The sequence below is a fragment of the Diadema antillarum genome, unplaced genomic scaffold, assembly GCF_040938485.1.
Source record: "Diadema antillarum isolate AM-2024a unplaced genomic scaffold, OU_Dant_1.0 seq00000527_RagTag, whole genome shotgun sequence".
Taxonomy (NCBI): Eukaryota; Metazoa; Echinodermata; class Echinoidea; order Diadematoida; family Diadematidae; genus Diadema; species Diadema antillarum.
In genome coordinates, this window is record NW_027271479.1 from 1,202,501 (window position 1) to 1,223,224 (window position 20,724).

At 39.3% G+C, this 20,724-nt stretch overlaps 1 protein-coding gene across 1 annotated transcript; it reads left to right on the forward strand.

Moving 5' to 3' along the window:
- The first annotated feature begins 2,232 nt into the window (after positions 1 to 2,232).
- Positions 2,233 to 20,724, forward strand: LOC139734486 (transmembrane 9 superfamily member 2-like). The gene is given in 16 exon segments (XM_071645269.1): positions 2,233 to 2,522; positions 4,050 to 4,117; positions 5,152 to 5,382; positions 6,065 to 6,194; positions 6,966 to 7,090; positions 9,101 to 9,227; positions 10,707 to 10,786; positions 11,516 to 11,621; positions 12,289 to 12,421; positions 13,240 to 13,359; positions 13,686 to 13,903; positions 14,297 to 14,423; positions 14,426 to 14,447; positions 15,259 to 15,370; positions 16,573 to 16,744; positions 18,754 to 20,724. Coding segments are annotated over 16 exon segments (1,995 nt in total). The 5' UTR covers positions 2,233 to 2,366; the 3' UTR covers positions 18,822 to 20,724.

Below are 20,724 nucleotides of genomic sequence, written 5' to 3' on the forward strand. Positions count from 1 at the left end.
TCCACACGATCGAGGGGGACTCTTAGTGCAGCTGTAATACGGTACACATGCACATTGTACATGTACAGTACGTACATGGTGTATGCATATGGAAAGCTATCGCGGCCATTAATACATAGTACTTGATGTAGCTCCAGAAAGCATACGTCAACTATTATTTTGAACTTGTCGATTTAAAGATATCAAACATAAATAATACTTCATGAAATTGCAAATAGAGTGTAAGCCAGTCCCAATTATTGCAATTTGTGCAGCATAATATGAGGAGAATAACATTCTCCCTTCTATTTTTAATTCAAATTGACAATACCTGTATGTATATGTGTATGTAATTGTTAGTTTATTTTGATCTTATTATCTTCTGTGATGCTCTGTTGTAACGTGATGTACTCTGTTCTACGTATAGCGCCATGAGTATCTTTTTAGGTAGAATGAGTGATTTATAAGAGTCTCTCTATTATCATTATTATTACTATGAAAACCTACCGAAACTCGCCGAACACACGTGATCTTGCAGGGGCGGATCCAGGAATTCTGTAAAGGGGGGGGGGGGACGTGACTTGTATTTCTGGTGTCACTTCCGGGTTTCATTTCCATTTTTTTCTTTTTATTTCTTTTGTTTTTAACGAAAAATAAAGGGGGGCGTGCACCGGTTGCGCCCCCACTGGATCCGCCCTTGATCTTCCGACGACACTGAATGGAATCGGCAAGCAAAAGCAGACCATGGTCCTGTAGACAATACACAAATTCAAAGGTGTAACTGTTTTCCCAGGTGAGTGTCTTATTGATATCAATTTTAGCCGGGATAAATGTCTTACCAATAATGCACAGTGAATCTAACGCTTTTCCGTCATTTCCAAGATTCTTGCATAAACACTGGTCACAGCATGTAATTTGTGTCAAGCTGTGCTAACATTTTTCTTTTACTGTTCACTTTAACCATATACGTCAACTAATTGAACAAATCAGGGCGTTAAGTTCAGATTTGAAATAACAAATGCACATGATAGTAACAAAGAAATTTTGGTAAATTCCAAGAAAAGATATAAAGCATCTTTAGGGGACTGCGCATTTAAAAACACATTGAATTTGAATGCACGATGAAGCTCCAGCTTGTTTTTCTTTGAAACAGCACGTGAAGCACACTGACACATCATTGAGATAGACGCGACATGCACTCTATTCAGTCCAGCAGAGACTGCAGAGAGCGAGTGCAGCAGCCATCGACCATTCTACAACAGTATATTTGATTGGACAATTTCGCATGTGCCAAATAAAGACTGTGCATACATGTGCAACTTTTTAATAGCATGCTCTAAGTTGACATGCTAATATAGCATACGCATGCATATGCACTTAACCAAGACCTCTGATTTGTCAAGCATAATTATGTAGCTATGCAAAAATAGCATGCGTATGCTCTGAGTTGGCATGTGCTAAAAGCATGCCCATGCTTAAATGACATGTTATACACGTGTTTAACTGAGCATGCATGTGCTGAATTGAGAGTTATGATTGGTCAATTCTTGGTATCGCCAATACCTTGTTGCCGTGCAGAGCAACGTTTTAGATGCTTTATGGGATAGCTCAGGGGAAGAACTTGCCCTGATTTTGGCAGCATAGACTTATTGTTTATGCCCTTCCTTCACGTTCGCCTTTATCCAGGGGTATTTTTTGTTGAAGATTTCTTCGCTTTCCATCATGTGACCAGCACATTGAAGCCTCGCAGTAGCAAGCCATCATGGTTCTTATCACCACAATTCAGTAAAATTTAGACATTCTAAACTTTTTTTAGTTGAATTCCAATCGAAGAAAAAGCAGCAACGAAAGAAAAACAGACAAAAATTTAATTGACTTGCATAGGAGCTAAAGACGCACACAAGACAGCCGGAGGCGCCAATGGCATGAATCCCACAGTGCATCTATGACAGGGCTTTTTAGCTGCGCAGAAGTTTTCTGCACATTGGCGATACCGATTACTAGTTGATGCTTTCTGGAGCATACGCCAAGTAGTTTACGTTAATGGCAGCTATGGCCTTCCATATAGTACCACGGCCACAAACTGAAACGTGAATGCGAATCGCGAACAGTGAAGTGTGCATGTGACAAACTCTCCGTCGGTACGTACGCGCGGATCACGGTGTGTTTGTGCGCAGCGCAGTCGTTATCACATTCACCAATTGGCCATCGCACAGGGATCTATCGGGACACAACACAGTTGTGACGCGTTAGCACGATAGGTCTTGCCAACGTGGCTTGTATACTTACTACTGTGGGGAAACAGATCGTAAACGGCAAATTACTTTGAAGAATCTCATGGTATTTGATGAAATTTCGCGAAGAAGGGCTCTACAACGGATACAAGTATGACGAGAATAATGCTATTTTTCTCTGCAGTGTCGTGCTGCTTGCTGGCTTCAAGTGTGAGAGCATTTTATTTGCCGGGACTTGCTCCAGTCAGTTTCTGTAAACCCGAAGTAGCCAAGGCTCATGAAGATCAAGGTGATCCTGCATTTTGCAAGGTAAATTTTACCCTTGGATGCCCCAGCAAAGGTGTGAACAAATTAAAGGCGGGGGGTTTAGGGTTGGCCTAATGACAGTTGATTTGAAGGTCTTATATAAATTGCATGTGCTATCGAAACTAAAAAAGAAAAACAGAAAAAGAAATAGAGTTTAGATTTAATTAGAGAAACCTATCAATTCCAACTGACTTTTTTTGGGATGAATGATGGGGAGCAGCAAACCTGTCATAAAATTGCTAAATTCAATTAACGTTAGGTCTAACGTTAATACTAGAAGCTAGTAACTCCGTTACTGATTATGAAGTGGACATACGTGTGTGACATGTCATTGTTTAATAATGGCCCAACTAAGACGTAAGTCTACGGACGGTTACGGTCAATGGTTATGTTAGGCCTAAACGCTAATACGTACTCGTCTGAAGCATTAAGCAGTGTGCGAAAAATGGGAAAATTAGATTACATTTTAGATAACATCAGTCTGCAAGAACAGTTGCTGTCTCATGTAAAGTACAGTGTAAACTAAGTGTATGTGCATTTTGCAACGAAATTGCTTGAATGACGATTTCCCAATGTAGAACTAGAAAATCTACTATCCAACTGCACATCTTCTGCGCATGTACTGTAACAGATTTTAGTTTCTAGATTTTTTTTCAAAGCGCTGTCCTGTTTTTATCAAGGCTGACTGTCACTAGTGTCTGCAGTGAATATGAGATCAAAGCAGGAAAGCATGTTCAAAATATTTTTGTGACACTTGGGCCTACTTGACACTAGACAGAAACCAGTGCATGAATTAAATAAGGAGCATTGAAATGTGGGTCCATGATGGAACTTTGGGATGCAGTACAACTGTACATCTTTATACATTGTACAGTGTAGGCCCTACACTGTAGTTCTTTAATTAAATGTCAATTGTGTCATTTTTACCTCCGCCAATGGAGGAGGTTATGTTTTCGTTACTGTTGGTTTCTTCGTTAGTTCGTTAGTTAGTTTGTGTGCAAAATAACTCAAAAAAGTAGTGAACGGACTGGGATGAAACTTTCACTGTTGCAGGAAAGGTTGAGAATGACACAAGTACCAAACGATTAACTTTTGGCAGTGATCCGAGAATTTTGGGGGAATTTATGAAGGATTTTTGACATTTTGGCAGGTAGGGTCAATGAACTTGGGAGTTCAGGCTGCGCGTATTTGAGATTTGCCTGCCCGCACTAAAGTGCGTGCTCTAGTTTCTGCTGGGGTGAGGCGCGCCGTGCAGCTGAGGGTTTTTGATGTATCAAAGGCTTCTATATTGGGAAATCTGGCAACTTTCAGCACGCAGTGCAGTACGTATGGGTGGAAATCACTGATATCTCTACGGATGAACAAGATCAGTGGTGAAAATGATTTGCATGCTTGGCGGAGGTCTGCGATCTCAGAGTGCTTCTCTAGTTTATTTTTGCAATGACTGAAGATTTTTAATGCTCTCAAGAAAAACAAAGTAGGGCCTATATTGAATCTTTTGAGATTTTCTCCTTCCTTTTCTTTCTACAGACTGATATCCACTTGTTTGTCAACCGCCTTGATTCAGTGGAGAACGTGATTCCTTATGAATATGACAGGTAATTTCCTCTCTCTTAGAAGCAAAGCTGTTCTGATATCAAAAGCATGACATCAATTACTGTAGTTATGGGTAAACTCGGCCTAGCAGGTGTAGTGTTGTAGACCACTAATGTGGTCTAGCGCCCCCTGTTGTTGAAATGTATTGTGAACACACCAGAAATGACAGATTAAACAGCCAGAAGTGAAACGCCAGATTCGCCGTGATATTTCTCTTTATTGGGTCGTCCAAGCTGGTAGTCAGTAGATTTGTTAGCCTCTAACACTAACCACACAACTCTACAGCAGGTAAACTCCGCCTCCAGTGCGTGCATTACAAGTGGCCGAGTTTACCCATAACTATGGTACTATAGAAACTACAAGTGTATTACTGCATGTTGCTTAACTTTAACTACTCCATGTACTCACTAACTTTGTACATTGTTTGCTGTCCAGTAATTGCACAAGCTTCTAAGTTCAATTTTCTGCACTTTTATCTTTTGCACATTCTAACAGTTACACTTAGTTTATGTACTGAAATTCTGCATGCAATTGTGATGTTGATACTCTGCATGACATGATATTAGGACAGGATTGTTGATTACCAGCCCTTCGTAGAAGAGAATCCTGTATGACAGTGACACATTGTGAAAACTCTGTATGTAGGTACTCCTGTTTGATCTTGTTGTGAAAAAAAAAAATAGACATAATTTAGTGGTTCCCAAGAGTAGTGTGAAGCATTCAAATAAATTGCCAAATTGTTGTTTTTACGAATTGTACATTGTGTTCTGAACTTTTCTTGAGAGTTCAGTAGATACATTTACCCGTTCCTTTGAATGAAATGTTCTTTATCTGCAAATTATACTTGTGCTGTTTTTACAATTTAAATTAATAGTACAGTATGTGCATTTAAGAACTTCCTGATATACGTGTACTCTAATTTGTAGCCTAGTGACCTGGGAAAGCTCTTACAGCCATGTCGGCCTCTGTCAAAGAGCAGAATCAATAGCTTCAACGCCTGATTAAGTTGAACATTTTGATACTTCTTCCTTTCTAGGTTTGACTTTTGTCAGACAGAAGATGAGCACAGCCCCTCAGAGAATCTCGGGCAAGTGGTGTTTGGTGAACGTATCCGCTCCTCTCCCTACACTTTCACCTTTGGTAAGAACGATGAGTGTGTAACTGTCTGCAAGAAGACATACTCGGCAAAGGCTGAGGACAAGAAGGCTGAGACTCGCCGACTGAACTTTCTCAAGCGAGGAATCCTCCTCAATTACCAGCAGCACTGGTGAGCAATCTCTCTTCTGTGTTCATATATACCAAGTGTATCTCAAGCTTTCTTGTCATCTCCTTTCCTTTTTCACCTTACACGTGTAAATCCTTGTCAATATGTCAATGTTCCAAGATGCAGGGCTACTCTCAGGGTAGTGAATCCCCCCCCCCCCCCAATCCATGTTGTCTCTTCTTCTTGTTAGGAAGTTGTAGTAGTAGCGGCAGTACATGAACATGTACATGTGTTGTACATGTTCCAGTATTCAAGGAAGAAGTGGAAGGAGGAATAGTAGTACCATAGAACTTATAGATGTTTCAGTAGTTCAATAAATGTAATGTTGACAGTTGTAGTACAAGGAGAAGAAGTGGCTGTAGCAATAAATGTTTTTTGTACTTGAAGGAGTGGTACACCATGTAGGAGTATTTGAAGTATAGTACCTGTAATGGTTATAACAATACAAGAAGTTGAATGGAAAAAAGGTAGATGAAACAATAACCAAGCTGTTTGAAGGATTACTTCTGGGAGTAGTCACACATTTGTAGTAGCTGAAGTGATATGCTAGTGGGAATATACGAGTGGTGAGATCAGCCATCAACAAAAGCCTGTTTTGCTCTTCTCATTTCATGTACATTTCATACCTTGCATGGTACATGATACTGCATGCTGAACACTTTGTTTCATTGCTTGACCATAACAGGATCGTGGACAACATGCCAGTGACTTGGTGCTACGAAGTTCAAGGTGGTGACAAGTATTGCTCACCAGGCTTCCCAATTGGCTGCTATGTGGATAAGGACAGCAACCGCAAAGATGCCTGTGTTATTGATGTAAGTGCATTGATGTGTACAATCTCTAAGGAAAGAAGCCAGATACAGGAGGCAGTAAACAGTCTCTTGTTGATATGTTTTGTATGTTTGTACAAATGTATGTGAGAGTGTTTGTGTTTTGCATGTTTTTAGGTATGAGAGTGTCTTTATGGGGGTGGGGGGGGGGGGGGAGAGTGATTAGAAACTACCATGAGTTATTACAAGGATCCTTTTGTTTGTTTTTGAGATAGACTGGAGATGAGTGTGGTATTAGCGTTAGTTACTGTCACTCCTCTGAGTACAACCTGTGAATTCTTGTAAATAGCATTATGGACACAAACCAGTTTGCCTCATTGCCTGACTCAAAACAACCTTTTAATAATCATGATTGAAATTTTTTTGAGGTATTATGCTTGCTTTTAATAGAGGTAGCTGTTATTGATAGCAGTATTAGAGGATTAAAAAAAAAAAAAAAAAAAAACTATCACTATGAATATTTTGATGTGTTTTACCTCGTCCATTAAAGTGTATGGAAAGGGATTTATGTTTGAGGGAACACTATATATGTGTGTGTGTGTGTGTGTGTGTGAGTGTGTTTGCGCATGTAAATGTGCCTGTATTTCAGCTTCAATCCAGACCCAGTGGCAAAAGATGACACACTTCATGGATGAAAAGACCCCACTGCTGTCAAGTTAGTTCTAGCAGAAAATTATGCTTCATAAGGAAATCAAATTGTCTCAAATGACATTCACATAGTTGACCGAGTACATGCCATTCTGACTTTGTTTGCAGGCTCACTATGAGAAGCCAGAGAACTACTATGTCTTCAACCATGTCAACATCACTATTGCCTATCATCCTCTTGATGAGGTGGAGGGTGTGAACAGGCTTGTGTCTGCCAAGCTAGAGCCTTTCAGGTTGGTACTCTGTTACATCCACAGCCCTCCAAGCATAAGCAGGAGTATAGTAGCTGTGTGGTAAAGGACCTGTTTTCTGAGTGATATGATAGGAATAACTCTTCTGCCATATGATGCAATACAACGGTTTGGGTGAGGGGTTGTGCGTAATGTAGCCTTATAGGTTGATGTCTAAGCTGCAGATCCAGTTCAGGGCAGCATCACTTGCTTGAGCAGGTTCTTCAAGCCCACCTGGGAACTTCAGCAGGTGGCAGTCTTTCGCAGTATGAATAATGAAAATAAATGATAGCAGTTTCTTTCCTTTGTTTCTTTGTTTATTCAGCATGATTTGCAATTGTGGAAATTGCTCTTTCAAGTGTTAGAGGGGAAGGTTAACTCACATTGTAACAAATCTTTGTAGTTTATTCCAAACAATATTTAATGTTTTTTTTTCGTCCACTGCCAGACGTCTTGTACAAAATTCATCTTTTGCAATGAGATACACATAAGTATTTGAAGAAATCAAGCTCCCAGAGGATACAGTCTACATGTATGTGTACAAGTAGAGAGAAAGAAAACTGTGTTCACATTCCTGCAATATGTGGTGTACATCATGCAGGAATGACTTCATGGAGCAATTTTCCCCAAAAGTTTTTGTAGATTCAGCAAATACTGAAAGATCAGTTAGATGCTCAGTGAAAGTTTGAAGACAATCAGACAATTCCTTCAAAAGCAAGTGCTGGGTAATTCCTCATGCTGTCCTCACTAGCACAGGACTCTACAGCCCTTTGTGCTGTCACTGCACAAGAACAACATTTCACAACTACTCACTTCTATAGGTCATCAAGTGAATGCTTGGTCTAGCTCCTCAAAGAAAGGGAAAATATTTGCCACAAAATATCTCGGCCACAGAAATCAAAATGAACATGCACTGTTCATAGATGAAGGTCACTGATATTTCTGCATTTGCTAAATCCACATAGGTAACTGTTTTTGCAAACTTCTCCCTCAGCAATTGTGATTTTTATTTATTGTCCCCGCCGAACGAGTTCGAGCAGGGGACTATGAAACGGGCTCCGTACGTGTGTGTGTCTGTGCGTCCGTCCGTCCGTGCGTCCGTCCGTGTGTGCGTCCGTGTGTGATCAAAATGTTCAATTTGCTACTTCTGTCATTTATGAGCCAATTTTGATTCTGTTTGCTTTATATGATAGCACTACATGGGAGCTTTAAAACTTCTACACAGAATTTCAGTTGTGACCTTTGACCTTGACCTTTGACCTATATTGTACATTTGCTACAAAATGCTACTCCTTCGCCATTTCTGACCCGATTTCGATTCCGTTTGCTTTAAGTGATGGCACTAGGTGAGGGCTTCAAAACTTCTACACAGAATTTTGACCTTTGACTTCTTTGACCTTTGACCTTGATTTTTGACCTATATTGTACATTTTGCTACAAAATGCTACTCCTTCGCCATTTCTAACCCGATTTCGATTCCGTTTGCTTTATATGATGGCACTAGTTGAGGGCTTCAAAACTTCTACACAGAATTTTGACCTTTGACTTCTTTGACCTTTGACCTTGATTTTTGACCTATATTCTGCATTTTGCTACAAAATGCTACTCCTTCGCCATTTCTAACCCGATTTCGATTCCGTTTGTTTTATGTGATAGCACTAGGTGAGGGCTTCAAAACTTCTACACAGAATTTTGACCTTTGTCTTCTTTGACCTTTGACCTTGATTTTTGACCTATATTGTACATTGGCTACAAAATGCTACTCCTTCGCCATTTCTAACCCAATTTCGATTCCATTTGCTTTATGTGATGGCACTAGGTGAGGGCTTCAAAACTTCTACACAGAATTTTGACCTTTGACTTCTTTGACCTTTGACCTTGATTTTTTACCTATATTGCACATTTTGTTACAAAATGCTACTTCCGGCGGGGACATATATTACGCACCGCGTAATTTCTACTTTTCCTTGTCATTTGCATGCAACATATCTCTTATCTCTTCCTTTGTGGCAGCATCAAGCACAAGAAAGAGGGTGAGTGCATTTACAGCACCAAGGCTGGCTATGAAGCCATGTCCATCAAAGGAAGCGACCTCAAAGAAGATGTCGACATCACTTACACCTACTCCGTCTATTTTGTGGTGAGTCCTTTGAATAATTAGAAAATATTTTAAGGAGAGTGAGTACATTTCTTACATACATCTCAACCCCCCCCCCCAAAAAAAAAAAACAACAACAACAACAACAACAACAAACAAACAAACCAAAGAAGAGAAGAAAAAAAGTACAGGCTTGTTTTAATGAGCTTGAAAATTTAAAATATGTATATGGATCAATGAGGTTGATTTGGGAGTTTTTGTATTCTCCAAGAGAGTAATTTTCCATCTAGATAGAGAGCTTGGAAGCATGGATATGGTAGATAACGTTAAGTAAAAATATTTCCAGACTACAGACTTTGTAGAGCATTTTTTTTTTTTTTTTTTTTTTGGGGGGGGGGGGTCTTTATTGACTGGCGTTGGTCTTCTTCAGTTTCCATCCATTAGTTCCATAAAAGTGTGCATGGAGACACACAGCTGAAAAAAAAAAGAGATTGGCAGATTAGTGAGTACTAACATTTGCTACTTACGAACAAAAAAAAACAAAAAACTAATGATTAGAATGTGTTCAGGGAGTAGACCAGATTTAAGGGTAAGTTGATTGTCATTTCCTTCCATGGTGGTTGCTATTGAGTTTTGATTCCCTTCTTGTCCTGCACACAATGAAGCTTAAGTCAGTGTCAGGCAAGTGTAGTAGACCATAATTAGTTATACAAGGCCCTTCAAATCTCGTTTATCAAAATCTTATGTAAACTTCGTAACTAAAAAGCCTCAGCTGTAAAGTCATTTGGTGTTATGTGATGCAAGATCATGTTTAACGGTACTATCCTATTTTTGCTATTCCTCAACCGAAAATTGCAAGACTAGTGACAGAAAGGAACCAGCCCAGCAGTTAACCTCAACCCAATATTTGTGGGCAAATGTTCTTTTACAGTGCTTTGGAAGGCTGTTGTGAAGACAGTTTGCTGTAGGAATTCTCTGTAGAGAAAGTCAATTTTATTTTACTTCATGGAAGGAGCTACCCTCCCTTAAATGACTCTTTATTGTAAAATCTTCAAAATTCACATGCCTTCAGCAGGCAAGGGAAAAAGAAACAGACATTACATTTTGTTACTTTTGATTTTTTTGTTTCTTAGTACAAAATTTATGTGACTTCCTGAGTTTTGAAACCAAAGAGATTTTCATGGCAGTAGTTCTCTAGTTTATGTGACTCATAATTCCTGTCAGAGCAAAGCCATGGCATTTAATAAGTCTATAATATACAGTGGGCAAAACTCTCATCCCGAAACTCTAGAGCTTTAAGTGGAATAGATCAGAAGACACTCTGGTGTGTCTAATTGAGTAGTGTGATGTTGTACAGTCCTTGATTTAAGAGGTCCAAATTCCCCCCAAATATTAAAGTGGAATGTGGTATGAACATTGTCGAGCCGAGAAAAATTTGAAAAAGAACCAATTATTGTTCAGTTCCACCCATGTTCACTTAATCACTCTCTCCTTTACAATCCCTGTCGATTCACCTTGTAGCCGAACAAGAAAGTGCGATGGGCGTCTCGTTGGGATTACATCCTGGAGTCTATGCCTCACACCAACATCCAGTGGTTCAGGTAGGTACACCTCACTGCCACTCCTGTTTGGGACACTCTCAAGGGAACTGCGCCCTGACATAAAATTAGTGTTTAAAAAGCAAGCAAAGAAAGAAAGAAAGAAACAAGAGAAAAGCCCACAGCTGAACAAGGTGATTCATGACCTGATGCCGTAAATCATTTAAATTTCAACAATATCTGTAAAGATAGATGAAATTACAAGGAAAATCATTAGCCATTTGATTTCAGTAAATGGCTAGATTAAATATTCTGCATGTAATTCACTGGTGGTAATTTCATGTTTTGTCAGGGGAAGCAGCTGGGAAATTTGTGTGGGTTTGATGAAGGCATTCTTGCGTTAGGTGTTGTTGGATTATGTCTGATAAAAGTATTGTGATTAGTTGGAGGTGAAATAGTTCCACACAAATTTGCCATCAATCAACTACTCCGTAGACTAAGCACTGGAAATGTTGCAGCTAGTTATTTCACTGGCATCAATCTCTTTCTTTTTGCTTAGTGAAACTAGACATCTGTTACTCCTCATGATATAATCACTGTCAGAATGGGGAGTGAATTAACCACATCAGTGATACTTTGTGAGTTCTGTCTTGACCCAAGCTATTTGCAGCATCATTCTTTGCAAACTTTGTGATGGTTAAAGCACATTTGTTTGACCCACTCGAGACACTTCATATTAACATGATTGCTCTCCATATTACCTTTTTCTTGTTAACTGTCACTTCTCTCCAGTATCATGAACTCCTTGGTGATCGTCCTCTTCCTGTCTGGTATGGTTGCTATGATTATGCTACGAACGCTCCACAAGGACATCTCTCGATACAACCAAGTGGACCTGGTACATTATTCTCATCACTTGTATTACATGATTGCAGAAAAACATTTTGCTTGCCTACTCACTTTTCAAACACAAAAGATTCCACCTGTGTTCTATTGATATTCATTTTCTCAATCAGTGCAGTATCACCAGATGTATGATTTTGCAATGTACGTGTGTGTGATTCATAAAGTTATTTGGGCAAATACCATTGCAGTTAGCAGACACAATGACAAATTTGCCCGCAGTCCAAAAGTGATGTAGGACTCCCTTGTGAGTTCCATTATCACTCCTCATATGGATGATTTGGATTTCTAACCAGGAGAAATCAAGAATGAATGAATTTTTAATGATTTTACGAGTGAGCATTTTGATCAATAGATGAGTGCATTCATTGATGATTGTGGAAAATATACAATCTCTACTGTGGGATAAATTTTGTGTATTACCCTAAAATATGTATGTATGTCTGTATGTATGTGTGTATGTATGTATATGTATACAATGTATTTGTATAGTGTGTATACATGTACATATGTCTGCATGTTTTGTGAGTACAATGCGCATATGGGTATGTGTGCCCATTTACATTTGTACGTATATATCTATGCATGCATTGTACATGTATATTCATTGTATATATCTCCTAATGTATATGTGTGTGTTTGTTAACTGTCTGTTATTTTAGGAGGAGGCTCAGGAGGAGTTTGGCTGGAAGCTGGTTCATGGAGATGTCTTCAGGCCTCCTCGTAGTGGCATGCTGCTCTCAGTCTTCCTTGGATCTGGGGCCCAGATTGTCATTATGACCTTCATCACTCTCGGTGAGTTCTTACCTTGAGCAATGAAAACTTTGCTTTGTGTGTGTGTGTGTTTGTTTTTGGTTCGTGATACTTTATATTTCATAGAAGAATTATGACCATGAGCAGCCATCCAAAAGCACTTGTACCAAAACAAGATTTGTAAAATAATTATCGCAAGTTTTAAAGATTCAAGTGAAAATTTTATAATAATTGAATGAAAGGCCACACTCATCCTCACCTTTGCATTGGAAGTAAATCAATGTGTATTCGGTTTCTATGCCTTCCAACGTTTGCATGAACATGTTGAGGGTACAGAGGGATAGAACAAGATCAAGGAGTGCTGGAGACAGAGCAGTGGCTCATTTTGTGTGCAATGAATACCATGGTGCTGTGTTCTGTAATGGAGCCTTGCCAGTTGTGAATATAGGCCATGACTGGATTATCCAGTCCATCATAACAAAAGGACCAAGGCAAAGCAGTATGAGTAATGAAGGGATTGTTACCAAAGCTCAAACTCGCCTCTGCCCCTCAAAATGTGATGAAACAACTGCAACTGCCCTTGTGCATTTGTGTTTGAATGTGAGTGTGTTTTTACGTTGGATATTTGTATGTGAGAATTTTCTTATATCTATGCTTGGTTTGTTATGCCTCACCTGTATCTCATTACCCAGTAATTCCATCTCCAGAATAATGTAGAATTTGTTGCTGACTTCAGTGGGTAGGGGTTGATATTGTAAGGAGCTTGTAGGTGCAAAAAGGGCTAAGTGATGCTGTTTAGTCACATGTAACTTCTTTGCCAACATTCATTTCTATATTTCATTCCTGTCTTCCCCCTTCAGTCTTTGCCTGCCTGGGGTTCTTGTCGCCAGCCAATCGAGGTTCCCTCATGACGTGTGCCCTCGTCCTCTATGTCCTGCTGGGATTCATAGCTGGCTTCGTCTCCTCGCGCATGTACAAGAGTAAGGAACCTAGCTCTAATCCTGTTCTACACCATTTACTAAGCTTCCATCTAAAATGTTTTTACACCATTTCATAATGTATATTCTCCATTAAATATAAGTAAATTATCTCTATCAAGTGAAAGCTGTTGTGTATTAATTTGAGTTTTCATGCATATTGCATGCAATTTTCACATTTTCAAACCAAAATGGGTATTTTTACCTTTAGAAAATGCTTTTCACTGTGCATCAGTCTGTATTTAGATCTATTACGGGGTTGACAGCCCTACATATTACATTATACTGACACACTCTTCCCTTTCTATCTCTTCTATTTCTATGGCCAGCATTCGGTGGTGAGCGCTGGAAGTCCAACGTCATCTCCACCAGCTTCCTTGTTCCCGGCACCATCTTCACCGTCTTCTTCATCCTGAACCTGCTGCTGTGGTACAAGCACAGCTCGGCTGCCATCCCCTTCACCACCCTCATCGCTATCCTGGCCCTCTGGTTCTGTGTCTCTACCCCTCTGGTCTTCATTGGTGCCTACTTTGGCTTCAAGAAGAGGGTAAGCCTACCTCCCCCCCCCCCCCCCCTCTTACATGCTTGCATTGAAGTCAATTTTTGCAAGTAAAAACAACCTGATGCAAGAATTTCATTTACATTTGAATAGCCGGGATTTAGTGTTTACACTGAGAGATGGACATATGTTGTACGCTCAGCAGCTCAGCAAAAGAAAGAAAAAATAATGAATAGCTAGAAAAAATGATGATCTACAATAGCATGGATGAAAAGAAATAATGTCGATGGCCAGTCAGGAAGAGCATTTGAAGATTGCTCCCAGATGAATTTCCTTGTTTTGCATACGTGAATCTGTTATTGTAGGTCTTTCTGTTTATTAGCATACTGTCTCTGTCTCATTCTCTCATTCTCTATCACTCTCTCTCTCATTCATGTGCAGCCCATCGAATTCCCAGTGCGCACCAATCAGATTCCACGTCAGATACCCGACCAGTCTTTCTACACCCGCCCCCTGCCGGGTATCGTCATGGGTGGTATCCTCCCCTTCGGCTGCATCTTCATCCAGCTCTTTTCATCCTTAACAGCATCTGGTGAGTATCCCACCCACCCCTAACTCAGACAACTTTCTGGTTTTAGATTGTGCCTGTGCTTCTTTTAGTTGTTGTTTGTGGATCTTTTTTTTTGGGGGGGGGGGGAGGGTTGCACAACATGCAATTGATTTGAAAGTAAATGCTCTCAATGTTTATCGCTGCTGGGGTGACAAACCTTGTATCTCAAAAATGTCAAATGTTCAGGAGAGTGAAAAAACATGGCAGCCAAAACGCCTATAACAAATGAGATTGCCTTTCCTTTGACTTGTCGTGGTGGCTTTATTTTTGGGGTAGGACAGCTAAGATTTTGACAGGACATCACCTTAAGTGATTATCTGACAACTAATTCAAAAAATTGATTTTCACCAAAATCTGAGATAACCAGGTATTGTCACCCCAGTGACATTATGACACTGTGATAATGAGTGATTACCATTATCTAACAAAGCTCAGGACAAGCTGATATCATGCTTGCAGCACCCTACCCCACAGATCTAGGGACAGACAAAGCCAGTAGGATACTCTCCTCATCCCTTCATGGTATAAGACTAATATACTGGATGGTCATCCATGTATGCCTTTCGATGCAGCAGCCATTATAGCGGCAGGTCATTTTGTGTCAGTGGTAGTCCATAAAGAATCAAGCAGAGACCATATCCTGCAAACTTTTTGTTCCCCTGCTAATGTGGTTGTGGTAGTTGAAGAGTTAATGCAACCCATTTCACAAGTGTCTATTACTTCAGCCACAGCACTGCACCTGGCCAGTGATGTCAACCAGCACTGATTTATTAAACTTTTCACATCCCTACAGGTCTCACCAGTTCTACTATATGTTTGGCTTCCTGTTCCTTGTGGCCATCATCTTGGTCATCACCTGCTCTGAGGCCACCATTCTCCTGTGCTACTTCCATTTATGTGCAGAGGTGAGTGGCTTAGCTCAGCTCCCAGACTGCCTGTATCTTTATTCATGGGGTTCATTTCACACTTACAGTGACAGGACATTAAGAGTTGATGTGTTATAATAGCAGATGATGGTTATGACCATGATAATGATGAGGGAATTGTATATGGGAGATGATGATGGTGGTGATGGTGATGATGATGGTGATGGTGATGATGGTGGTGATGGTGATGATGGTGATGATGGTGGTGATGGTGATGATGGTGATGAAGAAAGGACGATGTTTGCAGTTATAGCGAGGATGAGGAAATGCGATTGGCATGAAGATGGTGATTATTATAGGAACGATAGGGCTATAATGAAGATTATAATGACAATGACGGTGATGGTTTTGAACATTTTTTGTAGTACTGGTGAAGTGAATATGAATAGGTGAGGTTCTTGCTTTAATTTTCACCAAAAAAAAAAAATTGTTCTGTTAGTGCACTTTCAGTTCAAAAAAAGTATAAACATGTTACAAATACAGAGTGACAAATGACAAAGCAATCAAATACATTAAGACTTCATCTTGCAACTGATTAACAAATTGCCCTACATTGATGTGAATAAGCATCAAATTAATCTGTGTTTAGTACATAGCAGCCATGATAAAAAAATCATGGGCATACATACTCAGGCAGGATTTGAAGCTACAACCTCCTTATTACCGGACAGGCGTCTTATTGACTAGACCACCGAGCTTTCGCTGACAACCAGTACTGGTACTAATCCTTATATTGCAGCAGATACTAGGTAATTATTGTAAGATACCTGTCCGGTAATCAGGAGGTTGTACAGGCTCAAACCCTGCCCAAGTATGTGTGCCCATGATTTTTTCATCATGGTTACTACTAAACACTGATGAATTCGGTGCTCAGTTACATGTACGTTGATGTACACTGTAGGGCAGTTTGTCATCAACTGCAATCAAAACAACTCGGCGCAAGAATTTCATGACTCTGAAAGATTAACGCTTTTCAGCACAAGCTTATCAGCACACTTATTATGTAATATCGATTTCAGCATTCTGTAAATTGACTACTGCTGAGTTCATGTATAAGCAGTAGGTCCACATCTCCTTTATTCAATATGCTCATGCAAATTATACCATGAAGATTTACTAAAACAGCATATTAAAAGGAATTCCTAAACCATGAGCTGTAATTTTGCTTTCTTCTTGCCCAGGACTACCACTGGTGGTGGCGGTCCTTCATGACCAGCGGTTTCACAGCAGTCTACTTCTTCATCTACTGCATCCACTACTTTGCCTCCAAGCTCATGATTCAAGGTCTGGCCAGCACCATCCTTTACTTTGGCTACACCGCCATCATGGTTGTCCTCTTCTTCCTATTCTGTGGTGAGTGCCCCACCCCCTTTTTTTTTCTCTCTCGCAAAAGATACTATAAAGGCAGAAGGTTTTGCATGAGTAGTGTTTGTTTAAGTTTCATTATGGTTTAAATTTTGTGGACGATCATGACAGTTGGGCGAGCACTTTGACAGCTCTCTGCTGCCTTGGCACGTGCATTCTTCAGTAGAGGGTGTAAGTAGGGCCACATAATGACAGCAAACTCTCTAAAGCTACAGGACTATCACATGTGAAGAAAATTACAAATTACATATTATACCCCAATGATATGGCTGCCTTGAAATCAAAGAGATTAAAAAATTGAATATGACAAGCATGCAATGCACGAAATATGCCAAAATTTGAACTTTTATGGCAGCATGTCCTCATCTAGTCACCGTAAAGAATTTGCAAAATAGAGCAGGTCAGTGTCAGAGTCAGAAAACTTGATGTTTGTTCAGATGTAAAATGTTAAATATATCTACTCCCTGTCCAAATTTAGTAGTCTTTCATATGTATTAACAAATTTCATATCTTTTAAAGCAGAGTGATTACTGTGGTCGTTTGAATTGATCTATCGCATTAAATGGCTACTCTTCACACTAGGCAGCATTCAGACTTATGAAAGAGCGTTTTATCAAGAATAGTTTATCTAGTTTATCTGGTTACTAACATTCTTCCCGTTTCTGTGATAGGATTTTGTAAATTGAGTGATGCAAGTAATATTTCTCTAGAAAGCTGAGATCTTAGAAAAATTCAAAATGCCAAAACCAATTTGTTACATACTCTGACAAAGGTTCTGTACAGTGGAAACTCGATATAACGAGATGGTCGGGACCGAGTCATTTTCCTCGTTATAGCCGATATCTCGTTATATCAGTAGGCATAGAAGAAGGCATATCATAAAGACATTAATTTGCACATGTGGGACTACCCATCATATTTTAATCAACAGTTTTATACAGATAACTTGATATTGTGTGTGAGGGAATTACTCACCTTTATTGGTAAGAAGATTTTTTCGCCAAGGAATCCAATATCAAGAATGTGTTTCTTATTAATTGTAGATGTTTGAATTTGTAAATTTATATAGCTTGCGATTGTATCAAGATCATTTGTGGATTGGTATGTGGTTATCGTATGGGTGTGTGTTGTGTGGAAAGCTTGAATATGATCTGCACAATGCTGTGTGTGTATGTGACACATTCTGTATGTACATTGTGACTGCGTGTGTGTGAAGATGGGGAATTCCCTACGTAGAAGGCCAGTCACAGCATCAGATTGCCTCACACCTGCTAAACGTCATGATGATGTCATGTATACATATGGCCGTCCCACCACATTTTCTGCATGTATCAGTGTGCGCGCACACACACACTTACCCGTACAACATGCAGTGCTAGCTGGAGTGCACTGAAGAAAATGATTATGTGTGTACAAGACAGTTTTTGGCGCATCAAGCTTTACAATCTCGGAAGATGATAGCACAGGCGAAGTAAAGCTTTACTGAAGGCATTTTGCTTTACCTCGCTATAGCAGGTTTGATTGACTATATTTTCTTTGTTTGGAAGTCACAAAATTTATCTCGTTATAGCAGTTATTTCGTTATAGCCAATCTCGCCATAAGAGTAGCATTTTACATAGACTTGTGTGGAAGGAAATTTGGGACCGGGAAAATTTCCTCGTTATAACCGATATCTCGTTATAGCAGTGTTCGTTATACCGAGTTTCCCCTGTATAAGGGAGTATTAAACTACATGTAGTGTAGTAGTATAGGCTAGGCTTTAAAGGAAAATGTTACCATAGGGGTAGAGGTTATTTGGAGTTTTGTGTCGGAGCATACTTTTTTTAACAAGTTTGTATTTTTATTCAGAGCATTAGTATTTGAACCTCCGCTTAGACTGTCATTTTTGGATGTATGCAAGAGTAAGCTATGATCATAACTGGTGATTAATTTGATGAGCCAAAAGCATGTATTCTTTCTGACACCCTTTTACTACTTCTCTGATTTTGTATCACAGGTACAATGGGATTCTTTGCCTGCTTTTGGTTTGTTACAAAGATCTACAGCTCAGTGAAGGTAGACTGACTAGATGACTTCACCAACCTTGGCCCTTTCTCAGCTCCATTCCCACAGCAGTCAACTTTGGAATACTTCCCCGCTGTATGTTCCTAATTTAATTCAACCACTCGCTCTGTTCCTAAGTTATCATTATTGTTTGTTTTTTTTAAATTTAGGATTACATTGTCGTTGCTGTTTTTTCCATGTGATATTCTTTTTTCCTCATATTTTGTGAGTTAAATTTATGCCTGTCAAGTCTTATACAATAATATATATACAGATATAGATAGATAGATTGATAGATAAATCAATAAGGATAGGTTTTAGTGGCATACCAGCTGCCATCAAAATGGCTCAGATTATAGTTGTTTATTTCTTCTCTCAGGCTTGTCCATTTCTTTAATGAAAATGAAGAGAGCGAAGCTTAAGATTGTTGAAATGATAAATGCCACAGACCATATTACCTATTGAGTAACAGTCATAGTAGTATCAAATGGTTGTTCCCTTTTAGCCCCTTGGATGCTTAAGGGGATTATGATGCCTTTTTTATTACCAGAGGATTTTTTTGGAGCTTTTCACACTAGACCATCACAATACTCTTCCCTCAAGAGTTGTAGGTAGTCACAAGTGAATAAATTCGAAAAATGATCGCTGTGTAAAATAGGAGTGATTTCCAAATTTGTTTCTGAATTGAAAAGAGATGCGGTAATTGAAACATACCTATCAAAGAGATATTCATGAGTGTAAGCAGTTCAAAGTGTCTTTTGACATCATGAAGCAGAGACACTCATGGGCAGAAAAGAAGAACAAACATTAGATGAATTCCTGGGAGCAAATAATCATACATGATTGTAAGATATTGCACCGAGGAAATGTGCACATTATGAGTTGAGAAAGGAGATTTAGCCCCACTGTATAAGACTCACCACTCTGGAAAGGATGGCATGAAATACCATTCAGGTAATTTATTTGATTCATAGAATAACCAGATCATTATTTCTTTCCATTTTCCACTTGTTTGCTGTGGTCATGTGATTATCTCTTCTAAGACCTTGAGCGTTCTGTAAATGAATATTGAGGGAACAACCAAATCCTTTTTGTTTTTAGATTTTGTATGTAGCAGCTGTATCCATCGTCTGCAAACATTGTCACATGAAGCAAAAAATTGATCAGTCAGTTGATTAATTTTTTCCTGAGAGACAGATGCAGGCACTTTGTTTGTATGGATACTGACTTATTAAGCCTCATATAATATATTCAAGTTTAAAAGAACTAAGATGATGTACATATTTCTTGAGGAGATTCGTTGTGACATAATAGTCTCAAAGAGATGATGGCTTGTGTGGATTTTATGGGAGTTGTGTGGGGAAAATTTGATTATGATTCACAATTTGTAGATAGATTTCACAGCTCATGAATGGAGTAGATCAGTATCATTCTTTCTAGAAGGGTCAGAGTGCTGTAGGATGTAGCATTTCTGTTGCCTCTTGCATTGCTCTATGCAGCTGTGTGTATTTAATCAAATGCCTTAATCCTGTTCATGAGTCTAAGAAAGGACTTTACCTGAGAAGGACGAGCTACAAAATCTTGTATGCGAATTTATCAATGCCAAGTTTATTTTAGGCCATGGATGTCACATTTGAGGTAGGTAAGCTGTATGCGTGTCTGTGTCGATTACTTCCAGCACTCTGTTTTTTCAATAGGCTAGAAGAATGAAACTTTTATTCAAAGATAGAAAAGAGTCTCCCGCTTATGTTGTAAACATTTTCTAAACTCTTATTCCTGATACATACATGTATGTATAAATGTTGTTACTTTGGGTTTGCTATGTGTGTTTGGTGGGACCAGAAAGAGTAGAGCTGAATGAATTGTAGATCAGATGACAATTGTTTGAGAGACTTTCGTTGTGCAGGTGTATGCCATGGATGAA